Source organism: Phyllobates terribilis, unplaced genomic scaffold (assembly GCF_046119375.1).
Source record: "Phyllobates terribilis strain yellow unplaced genomic scaffold, ASM4611937v1 Scaffold_22__1_contigs__length_20350403, whole genome shotgun sequence".
Taxonomy (NCBI): Eukaryota; Metazoa; Chordata; class Amphibia; order Anura; family Dendrobatidae; genus Phyllobates; species Phyllobates terribilis.
In genome coordinates this window covers 917,882-939,863 of record NW_027362782.1, presented here as the reverse complement: position 1 = coordinate 939,863, position 21,982 = coordinate 917,882, and the positions used below count along the sequence as shown (strand labels likewise).

General features: G+C 47.1%; 1 protein-coding gene across 1 annotated transcript in view; it reads left to right on the top strand.

Moving 5' to 3' along the window:
- Positions 1-21,982, top strand: part of LOC141176270 (cartilage oligomeric matrix protein-like) — a 1,029,762-nt gene that overhangs the window by 581,339 nt on the left and 426,441 nt on the right. Inside the window, exon 8 of the mRNA XM_073660229.1 lies at positions 15,535-15,639. Coding sequence (XP_073516330.1) covers positions 15,535-15,639 — 105 coding nt within the window. The remainder of the gene's footprint in view (positions 1-15,534; positions 15,640-21,982) is intronic.

Below are 21,982 nucleotides of genomic sequence, written 5' to 3'. Positions count from 1 at the left end.
AGCATCTTGCAGCGGCATGCTATGCCATCCGGTTTGCGTTTAGTTGGACCATCATTTATTATTCAACAGGACAATGACCCCAAACACACCTCCAGGCTGTGTAAGGGCTATTTGACCAAGAAGGAGAGTGATGGGGTGCTACGCCAGATGACCTGGCCTCCACAGTCACCAGACCTGAACCCAATCGAGATGGTTTGGGGTGAGCTGGACCGCAGAGTGAAGGCAAAAGGGCCAACAAGTGCTAAGCATCTCTGGGAACTCCTTCAATATTGTTGGAAGACCATTTCCGGTGACTACCTCTTGAAGCTCATCAAGAGAATGCCAAGAGTGTGCAAAGCAGTCATCAAAGCAAAAGCTGGCTACTTTGAAGAACTTAGAATATAAGACATATTTTCAGTTGTTTCATACTTTTTTGTTAAGTATATAATTCCACATGTGTTAATTCATAGTTTTGATGCCTTCAGTGTGAATGTACAATTTTCATAGTCATGAAAATACAGAAAAATCTTTAAATGAGAAGGTGTGTCCAAACTTTTGGTCTGTACTGTATATATATGTTACAAGCCTACGAGTTAGGTTGAAAACACCTGATTCAGAGGCAAGTACAGTATATGAAATAAAGAAAAAGGGGAATCTTAAGGAGAAAAACACAGAAAAAATTAATAAAAACATTATTAATACAATGAATGAAAAATAATAACAGGGAAACAACAATAATGAAAAGCATTCAAGTATATAATATATATCAATGAATTAAGAACAGCATAATTCCATACAATTGTTTCAAATATAATGAATGAATACAATGGTATAAAAAAAGTTTGAGCACTTCGATCATTATAAATGAATGTATGTGTCAAACATGATGAGAGATATAGATATACATTCATATATGACTAATAAAACTGGTAATCCGGTACAGAAGTTGTTGCTCCGCTATTTATATTCATGAACACTTTATGAGCACCACGTTTAAATCGAACAAGGACCGAGCAATCAGTGTCTCGTTCAGATGTGGCTGGTGAATCTGGTAATCCAGTACAACAGTTATTATTCCGCTATTTGTATTCATGAACACTGTAGGAACACGACATTTAAATCAGCATAGAATCAAACAGCTGATGAGCATACATCGCATAAACCTGCACTATAAGAAGTGAATAAATGCAGATTTGTATCTGAAAAGATTGGTGGTCCGATGCAGAATCTGTAAGTGTATATTGTGTCAATAAATCATGGTGGTTAACGCAAGTATAATCTACTGTTTGTGTCCATAAGCACTGTAGAAACGCCACACTTAAATCAACATATAATCATACAGCCAGCGTGAGTACATCACTCCACCCGACTTATAGAAGAAGCAAGTAAGTGCAGATTTATGTCTAAGGCCATGGCCCCACTATCAGTACTTGGTCAGTGTTCAGTCAGTATTTTTTCTCAGGAGTGGGAGCCAAAACCAGGCGAGGAACAATCAGAGAAAGGCCATGTGCCCACGTAGCGTTTTTACGGCCGCGAAAACGCTTGTAAAACCGTCTGCCATGCAAAGCAATGTGAATTCGGATGTGCTGTGCACATGATGCGCTAATTAGCGTGCCGAATTCGCATTGCGTTGCAAAATGCAGCATGACCATTTCTACCGTGATTACGCTGCAAATTCACGGCCATTGAGGAACATTGAAACGCAGCAAACCCGCAGGTATATGTCGATTTACTGCGTTTCAATTAAATTCAATGGGCGCGAATTTGCAGTGTAATCGCGGTGCGTGTGGTACCTGGGATGAAGAGGAGACTACAACTCCTCTTCATCCCGGCTACCACGCAGTGAAAAAAAGAAATAAAGTTAAAAATAAATAAAACCTGTATACTCACCTCTCCGGTCTGCTCCCGGCGGCGTCCTCTCTCCTCGGCGTCCCGCGATGTACTTGCAGGACCTGCGGTGACGTCATTTAGTCATCTGATGGTCACGCGACCGCTGAAATCGGCGGTCAGGTGATGGTCGCGTGACCATCAGCTGACTAAATGACGTCACCACAGGTCCTGCCAGTACACCGCAGGACGCCGAGGAGAGAGGATCGCCACCGGGAGCAGACTGGAGAGGTGAGTATACAGATTGTATTTATTTTTAACTTTTTAATTCTTTTTTTTTTTTACTATTGATGCTGCATTTAAAGCATCTAAGTTGGTCACACAATATAAATCCATGCCGGTTGAATGGATTTATATTGTGTGACCAACTTGTCAAGCACTTTTCCAAGTGATGCTAAAAATCGCTTGGAAAAGTGCTTGAAAAATCGCATGCGAAAACGCATGTAAAAACGCTGGAAAAATGCATCTCTCTGGCAGAAAAAATGCATGTAAATCTGCATGCATTTTTTTGCCACCAGAGAGAGGCAAAAACGCTCTGCATCAAATCTGCTACGTGGGAACATAGCCAAAAGGTATAATAGAAACAAGTCACCAATTCTGCATTTATCATCCACTCCTGAACCACTGACAGAACCCTGACCAAATACTGATAGTGGGGCCATGGCCTAAGGGGATTGATGGTCCGATGCAGAGTCTATGAGTGTGTATTGTGTTAATAAATCTTAATAATTGGCGCAGGTATGTCTGCATACCAACAAGTGTAAGTTTAGTACAATAAATTACATGAGCCCGACAATTCAGTAATTGTAATTCAGTATTATAAGCCTGCCATATTCAACTGATATATTATTATATGGAATTTGAAAGAATGGAAAATAAAGAATGTGCTTAATAAAGATAGATAAATGATACAATGGGATATATATATAGGAGGGGGCAGGAGACGTACGTAGCTAGTAGGAAGCCCCCCATGACTGGGATTGGCCAGGAGGCTTCAATTTTGAAGGGATACAAGGAGTTTGGATTGGTGGGGAGTATATAGGGGCAGGAATTAAGGCGAGATGAGGGGTGTAGCTAGGGGAAAAGTGCGGGGGAACTCCCATTCATTGCACAGGGAGCAAGCTGAAGAGACACACATCCACCAACGTTACCTCATGGAGTCGGTGGAATACTTGATGCTGCAGCTGCGGGATACGGCCCGTTCGAGAGATGGAGGATGGCTTCAGTCACAACTGTTGACATTATTGGGGGCTGCCTGGGCTCCTTAAGAAGCGCCTGGACTAAGGAGGGATGCAAGGAGTTCGCGTCCACCGGAGAGGCTGTCACCAGATGTAGGCACGGGCAGCAGGCGCAGGCTGCGGTGCTCCTCTGGGGACCCTGCGGAGGGTGTGCGCGACGGTGCTGCCCCTTGCTGGTGCACGACTGCACCGGCAGGAATCTGCCCAGCCAGTCTGCAGGCTCATTACGATGCGCAGCAAGGGCCGCGCCGGAAGTGAGGGCCGCACAGGAAGTACGGCCTGCAGCGGCTGCGCAGCCGGGACAGGAAGTGAGGGCCGCGCCGGAGCGGCATCCCCCGTCTTCTCCCAGGCACCAGTGATGTAACGATCAGAGGGGGGATCGTGCTACGTGGCAGACGATGGAGGCGCAGACGGGGCAGGACTTTGCAGCGGCAGGTACTCCCGGTGAGGTCCCTGTCGGGATGCCTGCCAGACGGAGTGGGAGGCACACAGCTCAGAGGCATTCTGCGGGTTGGCAGCAGCGGTCTAAGGCTAGGCTGAGTGGCTGCTCTGGACGACAGAAGGCGAATGCGGCGGCAGGGAGCTGCAGGGCAGTTCTCTCTCAGGCAGTACGGACCAGGCAGGCCTGTCTGGGTCTAGAGGCAAAAGAGGGTCAAGAGTTGTGTGGCGGAGCAAGAACAAGCAGGAGGTGATCCTCTGGTGGGAGATCAGCTAGATCATTGGCGAGTGCTCAGGTCCCCCCTGGTGAGTCAGTCATCAGGACATGGGGGGGAGCAGTCAAGGGGCACAAGGTGGGAAGGAAAAATCTGGAACGTGTTGGCAATTTAATGACAAACAATGTAAATATGACAACAGCTGTAAGTTTAAATACGTGTGTTCCCACTGTAACGGGACATCACATGTGGCCTCAAAATGCTTTAAGAAAGGAATAGGAAAGTCTTCAGTGGGTACCGGTCAAGAGGGTGACTCCGGTGAAAACTCTCGGGATGGTCCCCTTTAAAAGTAGATATCTGGATAGGGAAAAGGCGACGTTATTTGGAATGTTTTTTCGGAGTTTCAGGATTCCGGCTCCCACTCATGGTGTTCCATTTTCGATTAAGAATTTGAGGTCGGCTACGATGCATCCGGACGTGGTGAGCGAGAAAGGAGGTGGAGTTAGGTCGTATGGCAGGTCCTTTTAAGAGTTTGCCGGAAGAGCGTGTGATTATTTCGCCGTTAGGGGTGGTGCCAAAGAAGGAGCCGAATAAATTTTAGTTAATCCAGCATTTGTCGTACCCAAAGGGGCTGTCGATGAATGATGGTATTGATCAGGAATTATGTTTCGTGGAGTATACTTCATTCGATGCGGCGGTGCAATGGGTGCGCAGGTATGGGCCCGGGTCATTGTTAGCAAAAGCAGATATTGAATCTGCGTTCAGATTGCTTCGGGTGCATCCGAATAGCATCCCATTGTTGGGTTATTTTTGGATTGAAGGATACTACCTGGATAGATGTTTGCCTATGGGTTGTGCAATTTCATGTTAGTTGTTTGAATCTTTTAGCACTTTTTTGGAATGGGTAGTGCTGCAGGTGTACAGTTGGCGATTCATTATTTGATGATTTTTTGTTTATAGGTCCTCCAGATTCATTGGTGTGTGGGAACTTGTTAGCATCCATGGTGTGGGTGGCTGAGCGTTTTGGCGTTCCGTTGGCATGGGAAAAAACCGAGGGACCTTGTACTGTTTTAAGTTTTTTAGGTATTTTGATTGATTCAGATAGGATGGAGTGTCGCTTACCAGAGGATAAATTGTTTTTACTCAGGCAAGAGGTAGACAGGGTGTTGAGGTTGCGTAAGGTGACGTTGAAGGAGTTGCAGTCCTTGTTAGGAAGGTTGAATTTTGCGTGTAGAATAATGCCGATAGACAGAATATTTTGTCGCAGGTTATCTGGGACAACGGCTGGCGTGAAGGCTCCGCATTATTTCATTCGGTTGAACAAGGAGCTCCAGGAGGATTTGGTGGTGTGGAAATGTTTTTGGAAAACTATAATGGTCAATCGTTGATTCAGAAGGAGTTCTTGAGCAGTTTTGATTGGGAAATTTATACAGAAGCGGCTGGTGGCGTGGGCTATGGAGCCTATTGTTAGGGTAGGTGGAGTTTTGGAAAATGGCCAGAGTTGTGGAAAAGGATGGGTTTCATGAAGAACTTGACACTTAGTTATTTACAATTGTGGTCGCAGTTTCCATATGGGGGGAATTTTTCTTGAATAGGAAAGTCCGTTTTCACTTTGATAATATCAGTGTGGTGGCGCTTATTAATAGTTTGTCAGCCTTCTCCCCTCTGGTTATCAAGCTTCTCAGGGAATTAATGCTTCGGTGTCTTGAGTTGAATGCATGGATTTCAGCAGTGCATGTTCCCGGTGTGCAAAATTCTATCGCGGATGCATTGTCTCGTTTCCAGTGGGAGCGTTTTCGGGCACTGGCACCGGAGGCGGACGATGTGGGAGAGGAATGCCCTTCACACTTGTGGCGTCTGATTTTGGAGGAGCAGGATGGTTAATTCAGGAGTCCATTGCGAGTCAAACCTGGTCTGAATACGAATCTTCGTGGCGCGTATGGCAAAGTTGGGTGGCGCAGTGGGGTGTGATTGAGAATGAGCAGGATAGAAAATTGGTGGTGTTGTTTTTGGTTGGTAAGACGGCGGAGTTGGGGTGGTCTGTGTCTAGAGTCAGCAAATTCATTGCGGGGTTGGCTTTCAGTTTTAAGTTACAGGGGGTAGGGGATGTTACAAAATAGTTTTTGGTTAGGCGGGAGGACTATTGATAAACGGAGGCCAGTGTCGTTCAGCATGTCGGAAAGGTTGGGCATTGTTCTGCCGTTGGGCATTGTTCTGCATTGTTTAGATTGGCTTTTTCTTTAGCCTTTTAGGGGCAATGAGAGTAAGGGAAATGGCTGCCCCAAGTAAGGTAAGGGCAGGTGGTTTGCTAGACGAAGATGTGGGATATTGGATTGAGGGCATTGATTTTTGGATCAGGCATGCAAAAACGGATCAAGTTGGCAGGGGTAGGTGAGTGGTCGGGGACTTGATGTGCCCGCAAAGATGTTTGGAGGCATATTGGAGAGTATGGTCGGGGAGAGTCGTACCACTTTTATGCCACGAGGACGGGTCATTTTTGTCCCGTTTTCAGTTTATAGCGTTGCTCAAGAAGAGGATATAGGAACTGGGCCTCAGCCCTGAGGTATATGGTTCGCACTCCTTTAGGATTGGTGCTGCATCTGAGGCGGATAGTTATGGTCTGGGGGCTGAAGTGATAAAGCGTATTGGCAGGTGGTCTTCCGATCGATACCAAACATATGTGCGGCATTAGTGGTGACAAGGAGACTGTTTTTTATCGAGTAGTGTAATATGTTTGTCATTGTTCATTTCAGCTGGCGTTCCATTGTTAGCTTGGATTTTCAGACATTCGTCCCTGCACTGGGGGGCGCTGCGCGCTGACGTAAGGCTGGATGGTAGGCAATTGGATTTCCTTAGAGAGCAGGTTGTGGTCCAGTGGTGGGCTTTAGAGGAATGGTGTGGAGTCGTGTTTTGCTCAAATTCCACAAGGAGGCTCCTTTAGATAGAACACCTGATATTTTGGTTATTGATATGGGAGGGAACCATTTGGGGTCAAGGCCCGTTAGAGAGTTATTTCGGGATATTCGTTTTGACTTCTTGAGGTTATGGACATCTTATCCGGGTTTGCGGATGGTGTGGTCAGATGTCATGCCTCGGCAGAAGTGGAGAGCGGCAAGATTGTTAAAAGGGATTAATAGGGCAAGAATAAAATTGAACAGGGCTATTTCGAGCTCTGTATCCAGGAATGGTAGCGTTAGTGTTAGGCACTTTGAATTCGAATCGGGAGAGGGCAATTTTTGCCTTGAGGATGGAGTTCATCTGAATGCTATAGGAATCGATCAATGAGCCCTGGCGATACTGGAGGGTATCGAAAGGGCCTTGGTGGCTTTTCGGGCACTCATGAGTCTGAGGTGTCAGAGATGTTTGTGTTTGGCGGGGGGTAGGGTTCTTGGAGTTGCTACTGAATTGTCGGTGGAAGGAATTTGTGAGAATTCCAAGCAGTTTAAAACTTAATGGGGGTGATCTGGCTTTTGGTTCGGGGCTCTGGACGGGGTTTTTACCCCGGGAGCTTTTAGTTGGTTAGTCTTTCACGTACTGAGGGTAACATTCAGGTTGGATTTATTTGTTGTATTTTTAAGTCAGATCTATTAGCTTCAAGAACCCTCCCCTCATATGTTTATTTTGTTTCATGGTTAATATGTTAATGTTTGTTTGTTAATAAAATGGCCGCTGTGGCCAAATTTATCCAAAGAATACAGGTTGATGTGTCTTTATTTGGGGGGAAAGGCGAAGGTGGTATTGAGGTAATATATGTATATGTGTGTGTATATATAATATATATATATTTATATTTATATTTTTTAAATGCGGCCAACCTCCCTGCAAAACATGTTTGCACTCCAAAAAAAGTCCTCATTTACAGATTCACATGACAATAGTACTTTTCAAATTAAAAGTTTTCTTAATTGTAACTCAGATAATGTCATTTATGTCATAGAATGTCACATTTTCAATTTAAAATATGTTGGATCTACTATAAGAAAATGAAAAAACTAAATCCGTGAACATTTGTATGACATCACACATGCCACAACCCGTAACATATCCAATGAATCCAACCATTTTATCAGTTTCCACAACAGTCAGACCACTGACCTCATCATCTATGCCATCGAACATATTCCAAAAAATACACGAGCAGGAGATGGGGAAAAAGCTTTGCGTAACAGGGAAACATATTGGATGTTCACCCTAAATTCACGTGTTCCTATAGGTATGAATTTGAAACGTGAGATCATGCTACACTATTAATAATTCTCATTTCTAACCATATGTACAATACTGCTCAGGCTACTATATTCACTTTGAGCCTGAACGTTCTCAAATAGTGTCTCATATGGTTTTCCAGTTTATTCTAACAGCTTCATTGTAGAAAACTAATTATTGTATAGATATTCTCAGCTCTGGCAACCATTTAGTTATTCCTTGGTGTTTAACTGTTTCATTCTCTATAAAACAATCTTTGGACCTAATGTAACTTATAAAATCAAAATTAACATTTGCATAGGCCTATTTAATTATACTGTATATACTATATGAATTTATTCAATTTCATTATATATAAGGTGCATTGAAATTAATGAATACATTTATTTTTCCTTAGGTATTATTATATATATGCCATTATATCATTTATCTATATTTATTAAGTACATTCTCTATTTTCCATTCATTCAAATTCCATATAATCATATTTCAATTGAATACTGCAGGCTTATAATACTTTTACTGAATTGTCGGGCTCATGTAATTTATTGTACTAAACTCACACTTGTTGGTATGCAGACATACCTGGGCCAATTATTAAGATTCATTAACACAATACACACTCATAGACTCTGCATCAGACCATCAATCCCCTTAGGCTGCGTGCCCACTATGCGTTTTTCAAGTGCTTTTGCCGCAGAATTTCCGCAGCGAAAATGCTTAAAAAACGCTTGGTAATATGTGCCCCATGTTCCCCAATGATAATCGGCATGTGCTGTGCACATGCTGCGGAAATTTCCGCTGCGGATTATCATTGCGGAAAAATATGCAGCATGTTCATTCATTTTGCGGACACGCAGCGTAATTGCCGCCATTGACTTGCATTGAATCGCATAATATCAGCATGTATACATGTGCACATGCGGATATTAAGCGATTCAATGTGCGGATGGTACCCGGGTCCTCCGGAGCCGGGTACCATAGTACCTGTAGTTAAAAAAGAATTTAAAATAAAAAATAAAGATTATACTTACCTTCTGATAGTCCCCGGTGTTTTCTCCACTGTGTCCGGTCTGTTGTACGGCTCGCGGTGGTGTGAAAGGACCTTTCATGACGTCAATTAGACATGTGACAGGTCACGCGACCGTCGACGTCAGCGTCACATGACTAAATGACATCATGAAAGGTCCTTTCACACCACCGCGAGCCGTACAACAGACCGGACACAGTGGAGAAAACACCGGGGACTATCAGAAGGTAAGTATAATCTTTATTTTTTATTTTTTACCATTTTTATTCTTTTTTTAACTATTACTTGGTCACACTATATAAATCCATGCCGGTTGCATGGATTTATATAGTGTGACCAAGTTGTCAAGCACTTTTCCAAGTGATGCTAAAATCGCTTGGAAAGCGCTCAACAACCCACATGCAAAAACGCTTGATAAACGCTTCTAACTGGCAGGAAAAACGCATGTAAAATCCGCTTGTATTTTTCCTGCCAGGGAGAAGCGGAAAAAATCTGCAGCATTTCTGCATCATGGGCACTTAGCCTTAGACATAAATCTGCACTTACTTGCTTCTTCTATAAGTCGGGTGGAGTGATGTACTCACGCTGGCTGTATGATTATATGTTGATTTAAGTGTGGCGTTTCTACAGTGCTTATGGACACAAACAGTAGATTATACTTGCGTTAACCACCATGATTTATTGACACAATATACACTTACAGATTCTGCATCGGACCACCAATCTTTTCAGATACAAATCTGCATTTATTCACTTCTTATAGTGCAGGTTTATGCGATGTATGCTCATCAGCTGTTTGATTCTATGCTGATTTAAATGTCGTGTTCCTACAGTGTTCATGAATACAAATAGCGGAATAATAACTGTTGTACTGGATTACCAGATTCACCAGCCACATCTGAACGAGACACTGATTGCTCGGTCCTTGTTCGATTTAAACGTGGTGCTCATAAAGTGTTCATGAATATAAATAAAAACTTTTTGTCTATTAGCATCAGAGACACAGTGCTGTAGCCAGGGGTTGTAAGTAAAGTTTCAAGATTTTTCTTTTTCATCTAACTGAGCCTACAGGCTGAAGTCTGCTGGAAGAGGATACCTTTTTTAATTTTCTTTAACCATTAAAATAAACATCCTTCTTTGCTCCAGCTGAAAGTGCATGTTTATTGTGAGTTGGGAGAAATAACTGGATCGAATAGTTATTTAATTTGTATAACTACCTTAAAGGGAATGTGTCACAGTTTTATTTTTGTATTAATCCATCAATTTGATTGAGAGCACCCATAGACCTAGATTGGATTGGATGGAGAGCACCCATAGACCTAGATTGTATATCTACACCAATGAATAATTACTTATAAAAAAATATTTAAATTACATATAAGCATTGCCTTTGTGCATCTATTGGGTTATCTATGACTAAGCTGTATACCTCCTTTTTTGGTTTGAGGCACATTTTAAACATTTTTGTCTGTATGGTTTCAACATGTATGTCTAATAAAGCATTGATTTTAGTAATAATGTTCGTGTAAAACACTTCTTGATCTATATATGACTTAATTGCCATAGGATCTTTATGATTCTCATTATTGTGGAGTGTTGAGAGAGAGATGGCTATTGAGTAGTATGTTCATCATTTTATTTTAGTCCAGAGCAGTACTCTGAGTTATAATTTCCTCCTATCACCCATTAGGCATTGTTCACCGCTGAGTGATGATAGAAGGTCCACCAGCAGCAGTGAGGACAGGTCAGGCAGACTGACATTATACAACTAATAGATGTCTACCAACCTGTTCTCGTCATTCGAAGTTACAGCCGCAACACTGCTCTGAGCGATGAGAGCAGGCCTGCGGTGGTAACTTCTTCCAAAGGCGAGTACAGGTCTATAGCCTGGTATTGGTAATAAAGTGTCAGACTGCTCGACCGGTGCTCACAGCCACTAGTGTACAGAGCACAGCAGAGAAAATATCATGCTTCTGTGCTCTGAACACTGACTCATCTAATATATCAGGTTAAAGCCTAAGGCCTTGGCCCCACTATCAGTATTCAGTCAGTATTTTTTCTCAGAAGTGGGAGTCAAAACCAGGAGTGAGTGATAAAGACAGAATTGGTGCACTTGTTTCTAATATACAGTGGGTACGGAAAGTATTCAGACCCCTTTAAATCTTTCACTCTTTGTTTCATTGCAGCCATTTGGTAAATTCTAAAAAGTTCATTTTTTTCTCATTAAAGTACACTCTGCACCCCATCTTGACTGAAAAAAAAGAAATGTAGAAATTTTTGCAAATTTATTAAATAAGAAAAACTGAAATATCACATGGTCATGAGTATTTAGACCCTTTGCTCAGACACTCATATTTAAGTCACATGCTGTCCATTTCCTTGTGATCCTCTTTGATATGGTTCTACTCCTTCATAGGAGTCCAGCTGTGTTTGATTAAACTGATAGGGCTTGATTTGGAAAGGCACACACCTGGCTATATAAGACCTCACAGCTCACAGTGCATGTCAGACCAAATGAGAATCATGAGCTCAAAGGAACTGCCCAAGGAGCTCAGAGACAGAATTGTGGCAAAGCACAGATCTGGCCAAGATTATAAAAGAATTTCTGCATTACTCAAGGTTCCTAAGAGCACAGTGGCCTCCATAATCCTTAAATGGAAGAAGTTTGGGACCACCAGAAGTCTTCCTAGACTTCGCCATCCAGCCAAACTGAGCAATCATAGAAGAGCCTTGGTGAGAGAGGTAAAGTAGAACCCCAAGATCACTGTGGCTGAGCTCCAGAGATGCAGTAGGGAGATGGAAGAAAGTTCCACAAAGTCAACTATCACTGCAGCCCTCCACCAGTCAGGCCTTTATGGCAGAGTGGCCCAACGGAAGCCTCTCTTCTCAGTGCAAGACATATGAAAGCCTGCATAGAAACTCAAAAACACATGAAGGACTCCCAGACTCTGAGAAATAAGATTCTCTGCTCTGATGAGATGAAGATAGAACTTTTTGGTGAGAATTCTAAGCGGTATGTGTGGAGAAAACCAGGCACTGCTCATTACCTGCCCAATACAATCCCAACAGTGAAACATGGTGGTGGCAGCATCATGCTATAGGGGTGTTTTTCAGCTGCAGGGACAGGATGACTGGTTGCAATTGAAGGAAACATGAATGCGGCCAAGTACAGAGATATCCTGGATGAAAACCTCTTCCAGAGTGCTCAGGACCTCAGACTTGGCCAAAGGTTCACCTTCCAACAAAACAATGACCCTAAGGACAACGCTAAAATAACAAAGGAGTGGCTTCAGAACAACTCTGTAACCATTCTTGACTGGCCCAGCCAGAGCCCTGACCTAAACCCAATTAAGCATCTCTGGAGAGACCTGACAATGGCTGTCCACCAACGTTCACCATCCAACCTGCTGCAACTAGAGAGGATCTGCAAGGAAGAATGGCAGAGGATCCCCAAATCCAGGTGTGAAAAACTTGTTGCATCATTCCCAAGAAGACTCATGGCTGTACTAGCTCAAAAGGGTGCTTCTAATTAATACTTAGCGAAGGGTCTGAATACTTATGACCATGTGATATTTTAGTTTTTCTTTTTTAATAAATTTGCAAAAACTTCTACATTTCTGTTTTTTTTCCAGTCAAGATGGGGTGCAGAGTGTACTTTAATGAGAAAAAAATGAACTTTTTAGAATTTACCAAATGGCTGCAATGAAACAGAGTGAAAAATTTAAAGGGGTCTGAATACTTTCTGTATCCACTGTACCTTTTCTCTGATTGACCCTCACCTGGTTTTGGCTCCCACTCCTGAGAAAAATACTGACCAAATACTGATAGTGGGGCCGTGGCCTTATTCAGATATCTGTGATGCAGAGATATCTCAATGACACCTTGCTGCTGCATCTGTAAAGCCACACCAAGTTCAGGCACCAGCACTATGGCGGTGACCTCATCCAGCGGTGAGTACACATCATTTAATGAAATCACCTAGTGAGTGCTGTCTGGTAATTACTGTGATCTGAGTGCAGCAATGACATGATGGCTTCTCTCAGATAACAGTTATTACCTGTGAGCTGTGTATCTAATCCTATCATGGGTGATACAGGTTTGTAGAGCAATGCATCTAAACCCTTCACGTGTGATATTGACTGCTGAATTGTGTGATTATGGTGATTTGAGTTCTGCAGCTGCAAAATATGACTGCTCTGCTCAGATCTCTGTAAAGACCTGTGAGCAGGCAGAACCAAGTAACAGAATCGGCACTGCCAGCCATCCTCTGTGACAAGGGTGATATCTCAATATCACATTGCAGTCACCAAAAAATAGTGCTGCACTGTGATCCTAATCTTCATCCTCCCTTGTCCTTTGGTAGATACCCAGAAAGGGAGATAAGGAGTGACATCAGACACATGAGAGCAGATCCCATTTACTGCAGTCATAATGTGAACAGTACTCTAGGTTTTTATGACATACAGTGGGGAAAATAAGTATTTGATACACTGCCGATTTTGCAAGTTTTTCCACCTACAAAGAATGAAGAGGTCTATAATGTTTATCGCAGGTACACTGGAACTGTGAGAGACAGAATCTTAAAAAAATCCAGAAAATCCCATTGTACGATTTTTACAAAATTAATTGCCATTTTATTGCATGAAATAAGTATTTGATATAATAGAAAAACAGAACTTAAAATGTGGTATGGAAACCTTTGTTTGCAATTATAGAGGTCACACATTTCCTGTAGTTCTTGACCAAGTTTGCACACACTACAGCAGGGATTTTGGTCCACTGTTCCATACAGATCTTCTACAGATCTTTCAGGTTTCGGGGCTGTCTCTGGGCTACATTGAGTTTCAGCTCCCTCCAAAAATTTTTCTATCGGGTTCAGATCTGGAGACTATCTAGGCCACTCGAGGACCTTTAAATGCTTCTTACGGAGCCACCCCTTAGTTGCCCTGGCTGTGTGTTTCCGGTCATTGTCATGCTGGAAGACCCAGCCACGACCCATCTTCAATGCTCTTACTGAGAGAAGGAGATTGTTGGCCAAAATCTCACTATACATGACCCCATCCATCTTCCCTTCAATACGGTGCAGTCTCCCTGTCCCCTTTGCAGAAAAGCACCCCAAAGTATGATGTTTCCCCCACCATGCTTCATGGTTGGGACGGTGTTCTTGGGGTTGTGCTCATCTTTCTTTTTCCTCCAAACACGGTGAGTGGAGTTGATACCAAAAAATTCTATTTTGGTCTCATCTGACCACATGACCTTCTCCCATGCCTCTCTGGATCATCCAGATGGTCATTGGTGAACTTCAAAATGGGCCTGGACATGTGCTGGCGTCAACAGGGGGACCTTGCGTGCCCTGTACGATTTTAATCCATGACGGCGTAGTGTGTTCCTAATGTTAATGTTCGAAACTCTAGTCCCAGCTATCTTCAAGGCATTGACCAGGTCCTCCCGTGTAGTTCTGGGATGATTTCTGACCTTTCTCAGAATCATCCATACCCCACCAAGGGAGATCCTGCATGGAGCCCCAGACCGAGGAAGATTGTCAGTCATCTTGTGTTTCTTCAATTTTCTAATAATTGTGCCAACAATTGTTGCCTTCTCACAAAGCTGCTTGCTTATTGTCCTGTAACCCATCCCAGCCTTGTGCAGGTCTACAATTTTGTCCCTGGTGTCCTTAGACAGCGCTTTGATCTTGGCCATGGTGGAGAGGTTGGTGTGTGATTAATTGAGTGTGTCGACAGGTTTCTTTTGTACAGGTCACGAGGTCAAACAGGTGCAATTAATATAGGTAATGAGTGCAGAGTAAGAGGGCTTCTTAAAGAAAAAACCTATCAGGTCTGTGAGAGCCAGAATTCTTGCTGGTTGGTAGATGATCAAATATTTATTTCATGCAATAAAATGCAATTTAATTATGTAAAAATCACACAATGTGATTTTAAGATTTTTATTTTTAGATTCTGTCTCTCACAGTTGAAGTGTACCTATGATAAAAATGACAGACCTCTCCATTCTTTGTAGGTGGGAAAACTTGCAAAATCAGCAGTGTATCAAATACTTATTTTCCCAATTGTATGTCAGCAGCTGCTTCCCTATTGTTCAAAAGTTTAAAATATCAGAACTTATTACATTACTTCTCATATTTGATACCATTTAAAAAATAAAATATAAAAAAATAAAACTTTAATGCTTTAAATTTTTTCAATAGTTGAAAAAACATTTTGACACATTTTCTTTAAGGAAATAAAGGCATCACAAAGTAGCTTTAACAACTGTATAGTCCAGCATTATATCAACATCTTTTCATGCACTTTGTTAGATCTAGCAGGAGAGAGAAGGTAAAATATTTTAACCTTTCTTTTTACTGGACTGCACAACACATTTAAAATTACATGTCATTGCATTACATAATCTGCACCATAACATCATTACAAGCTTTATGTATTAAAAATGGTGTAAAATTAAAAATCTTGGCTAATATAATAATTTTTGTGCGTTTTCTTTATTTTCCAAACATTAATTTTTTTTTAACAATTCTCTACAGTGTAAAGTGGGATGGGCTGGTAATGGACTTATCTGCGCAAAGGATACAGACATTGATGGGTTTCCAGATGAAAAGCTGCGATGCTCTGATCTAAGATGCAAAAAGGTAAATTACAAATAAATAAGTAAAGTAGTAAAGAGAAATATTTCAATTGCATTTAATTATATTGCACTTATATACAAGGTCAATTCACAAGTCATTATATTCCCACTACCTGTTTTAGCTCATTGCCAAATTAAACTAAACTAACAGATGCATTAATAGTAGTAGGAAGGAGGGAGGAAAAGGTTGGAAGCTTACCACGCTGTCAGCTCTGGAAGTACTCGGACTGGAGTTCGTCCTGTGGGTGCCACACCCGCTGGTGATTCACAGACAAATGGTAGAAAAAGAATGTGTGATGGCACGTCCAGCAGGATATAATAAAAATATCTTTATTGAAAATTTTTAAAACATGTTAAAAAATGAAACCTCAGAAAACCTGACGCGTTTCTGGTGTATAGCAACACTCTTACTCATAGGACAACTGAAGTAAAACATCACATATCAAAATTCATAATGGGCTTACACCAGTTAGTGAATATGTTAATTAGGCTGAAATCAACAGACATATTTGAAGGTATCTGCGAATTCGAACACTCTTTAATTCGCACGGAATAAGAAAAAAAAAATGCCATGCTCCATTATACACTCTGATGAAGAATCAGAGAGGGAAATAATGGTGTCAATGGAGGACGCGCAGACTTCCTTATTATGCCCTGCATCTATCACATTGCATGGTGTGGTGCAGCCAATCAGGAGAGCTATCAGAGCCATTATAAACGACTAGATGGTGGCCCGATTCTAACGCATCGGGTATTCTAGAATATGTATGCGGCCGACCGGGCGCAACTAATCAGCAAAGCAGTGTTTAAATGGGTTGCGCACTACTTTAAATTAACCCCCCAATGTATCCCCCTGGGGCCCCTAATGAATTTTGGAGGACCAGGGAGCGAGGCCGCCGGTCTGGGTACTTCTGCTGCGAGCAGCCGGGAGATGACCGGCTAGCACAGGGTGAGCATGGGAGCGGGTGAGCGTGGGAGCGGGTGAGCGTGGGAGGGTGAGCGTGGGAGCGGGTGAGCGTGGGAGGGTGAGCGTGGGAGCGGGTGAGCATGGGAGGGTGAGAATGTGAGGGTGTGAGCGTGTGAGGGTGAGCGTGGAAGCGTGGGAGGGTGAGCGTGGGAGCGTCAGAGTGTGAACGTCCGAGCGTGAGCGTCAGAGCATCAGAGCGTGAGCGTCAGAGCGTGAGTGTCAGAGCGTGAGCGTCAGAGTGTGAGCGTCAGAGAGTCAGAGCGTGAGCGTCAGAGCATCAGAGCGTGAGCATCAGAGCGTGAGCGTCAGAGCATCAGAGTGTGAGCGTCAGAGCATCAGAGCGTGAGAGTCTGAGCGTGAGCGTCAGAGAGTCAGAGCGTGAGCGTCAGAGCATCAGAGCGTGAGCGTCAGAGCATCAGAGCGTGAGCGTCAGAGCGTGAGCGTGTGAGCGTGAGCGTGTGAGCGTGAGCATCAGAGCGTGAGCATCAGAGCGCGAGCATCAGAGCGTGAGCGTCAGAGCGCGAGCATCAGAGCGTGAGCGTCAGAGCATCAGAGCGTGAGCGTCAGAGCATCAGAGCATGAGCGTCAGAGCATCAGAGCGTGAGCGTCAGAGCATCAGAGCGTGAGCGTCAGAGCGTGAGCGTGTGAGCATGGGAGCGGGTGAGCGTGGGAGCGGGTGAGCGTGGGAGGGTGAGCGTGGGAGCGGGTGAGCGTGGGAGGGTGAGCGTGGGAGCGGTTGAGCATGGGAGGGTGAGAATGTGAGGGTGTGAGCGTGTGAGGGTGAGCGTGTGAGGGTGAGCGTGGAAGCGTGTGAGGGTGAGCGTGGGAGCGTCAGAGTGTGAACGTCCGAGCGTGAGTGTCCGAGCGTGAGCGTCAGAGCATCAGAGCGTGAGCGTCAGAGCGTGAGTGTGAGCGTCCGAGCGTGAGCGTCCGAGCGTGAGCATCAGAGCATGAGCGTCAGAGCATGAGCGTGAGCTTCAGAGCCCGAGAGTGAGTATCAGAGAGTGAGCGTAAGCCTCAGAGCGTGAGCGTCAGAGCGTGAACGTGAGCGTCAGAGCGTGAGCATCAGAGCGTGAGCGTCCGAGCGTGAGCGTCAGAGTCGGAGCGTGAACGTCAGAGCCTGAGTGTCCGAGCGTGAGCGTCAGAGCGTGAGCGTCAGAGCGTGAGCGTCCGAGCGTGAGCGTCAGAGCGTGAGCGTCAGAGCTTCAGAGCGTGAGCGTGGGCGTCAGAGCGTGAGCGTCAGAGCATGAGTTTAAGCGTCCGAGCGTGAACATGAGCGTCCGAGCGTGAGCGTCAGAGCGTGAGCGTCAGAGTCAGAGCGTGAGCGTCAGAGTCAGAGCGTGAGCGTCAGAGCGTGAGCGTCCGAGCGTGAGCGTCAGAGCGTGAGCGTCAGAGTGTGAGCGTCAGAGAGTCAGAGCGTGAGCGTCAGAGCATCAGAGCGTGAGCGTCAGAGCGTGAGCGTCAGAGCATCAGAGCGTGAGCGTCAGAGCATCAGAGCATGAGAGTCTGAGCGTGAGTGTCAGAGCGTGAGCGTCAGAGCGTGAACGTGAGCGTCCGAGCGTGAGTGTGTGAGCGTCAGAGCGTGAGCATCCGAGCGTGAGCGTCAGAGCATCAGAGCGTCAGAGCGTGAGCTTCAGAGCGTGAGCGTCAGAGCATCAGAGCGTGAGCATGAGCGTCAGAGCATCAGAGCGTGAGCGTCAGAGCGTGAACGTGAGCTTCCGAGCGTGAGCGTCCGAGCGTGAGCGTCAGAGCGTGAGCATCAGAGCATGAGCGTCAGAGCGTGAGCGTGAACGTGAGCGTCCAGCGTGAGCGTCAGGGCGTGAGCGTGAGCGTCAGAGTGTGTGCATCAGAGCGTGAGCGTGATCGTCAGAGCGTGAGCGTCAGAGCGTGAGCGTCAGAGCGAGAGCGTGAGCGTCAGAGCATGAGCATGAGCGTCAGAGCATGAGAGTCAGAGCGTGAGCGTCAGAGCGTGTAAGCGTCAGAACGTGAGCGTCCGAGCGTGAGCGTCAGAGCGTAAGCATCAGAGCGTGAGCATCAGAGCGTGAGCGTCCGAGCGTGAGCGTCAAAGCGTGAGCGTCCGAGCGTGAGCGTCAGAGCGTGAGCATCCGAGCGTGAGAGAAAGACCGTGAGCGTCAGAGCGTGAGCATCCGAGCGTGAGAGAAAGAGCGTGAGCGTGTGAGCGTCAGAGCGTGAGCGTCAGAGCGTGAGCGTGGGCGTCAGAGCGTGTGAGCGTCAGAGCATGAGCGTGAGCGTACGAGCGTGAGCGTCAGAGCGTGAGCATCCGAGCGTGAGCGTCAGAGCGTGAGCGTCAGAGCGTGTGAGCGTCCGAGCGTGAGCGTCAAAGCGTGAGCGTCCGAGCGTGAGCGTCAGAGAGTGAGCATCCAAGCGTGAGAGTCCGAGCGTGAGCATCAGAGCGTGAGCATCCGAGCTTGAGCGTCAGAGAGTGAGCGTGAGCGTCAGAGCGTGTGAGCGTCCGAGCATGAGCGTCAGAGCATGAGCGTCAGAGCGTGAGCGTCAGAGCGTCAGAGTCTGAGCATGAGCGTCAGAGCGTGAGCGTCAGAGTCTGAGCGTGAGCGTCAGAGCGTGAACGTGAGCGTCAGAGCGTGAGTGTGAGCATCCGAGCGTGAGCGTCCGAGCGTGAGGGTGTGAGCGTCAGAGCGTGAGCGTCAGAGCGTGATCTTCAGAGCGTGAGCGTCAGAGCGTGTGAGCGTCAGAGCGTGAGCGTGAGCGTCAGAGCGTGAGCATCAGAGCGTGAGCGTGATCATTAGAGCGTGAGCGTGATCGTCAGAGCGTGAGCGTCAGAGTCAGAGCGTGAGCGTCAGAGCGTGAGCGTCCGAGCGTGAGCGTCAGAGCGTGAGCGTCAGAGTGTGAGCGTCAGAGAGTCAGAGCGTGAGCGTCAGAGCATCAGAGCGTGAGCGTCAGAGCGTGAGCGTCAGAGCGTCAGAGCGTGAGCGTCAGAGCATCAGAGCGTCAGCGTCAGAGCGTGAGCATGAGCGTCAGAGCGTGAGCATCAGAGCGTGAGCTTCAGAGCGTGAGCGTCAGAGCGTGTGAGCGTCAGAGCGTTAGCATCCGAGCGTGAGCGTCAGAGTGTGTGAGCGTCTGAGCGTGATCGTCAGAGCGTGAGCGTCAGAGCGAGAGCGTCAGAGCGAGAGCGTCAGAGCGTGAGCGTCAGAACGTGAGCATGAGCATCAGAGCGTGAGCGTATGAGCGTGAGCGTCCGAGCGTGAGCATCCGAAGGTGAGCGTCAGAGCATCAGAGTCTGAGCGTGAGCATCAGAGCGTGAGCGTCAGAGTCTGAGCGTGAGCGTCAGAGCGTGAACGTGAGCGTCAGAGCGTGAGCGTGTGCGTCCGAGCGTGAGCGTCCGAGCGTGAGCGCGTGAGCGTCAGAGCGTGAGCGTCAGAGAGTGAGTGTGAGCGTCAAAGCGTGAGCGTCAGAGCATGAGCTTCATAGCGTGAGCTTCATAGCGTGAGCGTCAGAGCGTGAGCGTCCGAGCGTGAGCATGTGAGCGTCAGAGGGTGAGCGTCAGAGCGTGAGCGTCAGAGCGTGAGCGTGAGCATCCGAGCGTGAGCGTCAGAGCGTGAGCGTGAGAGCGTGAACGTGAGCGTCCGAGCGTGAGCGTCAGAGCGTGAGCGTCCGAGCATGAGTGTCCGAGCGTGAGCGTGAGCGTCAGAACGTCAGCGTGAGCGTCCGAGCGTGAGCCTCAGAGCGTGAGCGTCAGAGCGTGAGCTTCAGAGCGTCAGCGTGAGCGTCAGAGCGTGAGCGTCCGAGCGTGAGCGTCAGAGCGTGAGCGTGTGAGCGTCAGCGTGAGCGTCCGAGCATGAGCGTCAGAGCGTGAGCATCCAAGCGTGAGCGTCAGAGCGTGAGCGTCAGAGCGTCAGAGTCTGAGCGTGAGCGTCAGAGCATGAACGTGAGCGTCAGAGCGTGAGCGTGAGTGTCAGAGCGTGAGCGTCCGGGCGTGAGCGTGTGAGCGTCAGAGCGTGAGCTTCATAGCGTGAGCGTCCGAGCGTGAGCGTCCGAGCGTGAGCATGTGAGCGTCAGAGCGTGAGCGTCAGAGCGTGAGCATCAGAGCGTGAACGTGAGCGTCAGAGCGTGAGCGTCAGAGCGTGAGCTTCATAGCGTGAGTGTCCGAGCGTGAGCATGTGAGCGTCAGAGCGTCAGAGTCTGAGCGTGAGCGTCAGAGCGTGAGCGTCAGAGTCTGAGCGTGAGCGTCAGAGCGTGAACGTGAGCGTGAGAGCGTGAGCGTCCGAGCGTGAGCGTCCGAGTGTGAGCGTGTGAGCGTCAGAGCGTGAGCGTCAGAGCGTGAGCTTCAGAGTGTGAGCGTCAGAGCGTGTGAGCGTCAGAGCGTGAGCGTCAGAGCATGAGCATCAGAGCGTGAGCGTGATCGTCAGAGCGAGAGTGTCAGCGTCAGAGCGTGAGCATGAGCGTCAGAGCGTGAGCGTCAGAGCATGAGCTTCAGAGCGTGAGCGTGAGCGTCAGAGCGTGTGAGCGTCAGAGCATGAGCGTCAGAGTGTGAGCGTCCGAGCGTGAGCGTCAGAGCGTGAGCATCCGAGCGTGAGCGTGTGAGCGTGAGCGTCAGAGCGTGTGAGCGTCCGAGCGTGATCGTCAGAGCGTGAGCATCAGAGCGAGAGCGTCAGAGCGTGAGCATGAGCGTCAGAGCGTGAGCGTGAGTGTCAGAGCGTGAGCGTCAGAGCGTGAGCGTGAGCGTCCGAGCATGAGCATCCGAGCGTGAGCGTCAGAGCATCAGAGTCTGAGCGTGAGCATCAGAGCGTGAGCGTCAGAGTCTGAGCGTGAGCGTCAGAGCGTGAGCGTGAGCGTCAGAGTCTGAGCGTGAGCGTCAGAGTGTGAACGTGAGCGTCAGAGCGTGAGCGTGTGCGTCCGAGCGTGAGCGTCAGAGCGTGAGCGTGTGCGTCCGAGCGTGAGCGTCCAAGCGTGAGCGTGTGAGCGTCAGAGCGTGAGCGTCAGAGCGTGAGTGTGAGCGTCAGAGCGTGAGCGTCAGAGCGTGAGCTTCATAGCGTGAGCGTCCGAGCGTGAGCGTCCGAGCGTGAGCATGTGAGCGTCAGAGCGTGAGCGTCAGAGCGTGAGCGTGAGCATCCGAGCGTGAGCGTCAGAGCGTGAGCGTCAGAGCGTGAACGTGAGCTTCCGAGCGTGAGCGTCAGAGCGTGAGCGTCAGAGCGTCAGCGTGAGCGTCCGAGCATGAGCGTCAGAGCGTCAGAGTCTGAGAGTGAGCGTCAGAGCGTGAGCGTGTGAGCGTCAGAGCGTGAGCTTCATAGTGTGAGCATCAGAGCGTGAGCGTCCGAGCGTGAGCGTCCGAGCGTGAGCGTCAGAGCGTGAGCATGTGAGCGTCAGAGCGTGAGCATCAGAGCCTGAACGTGAGCGTCAG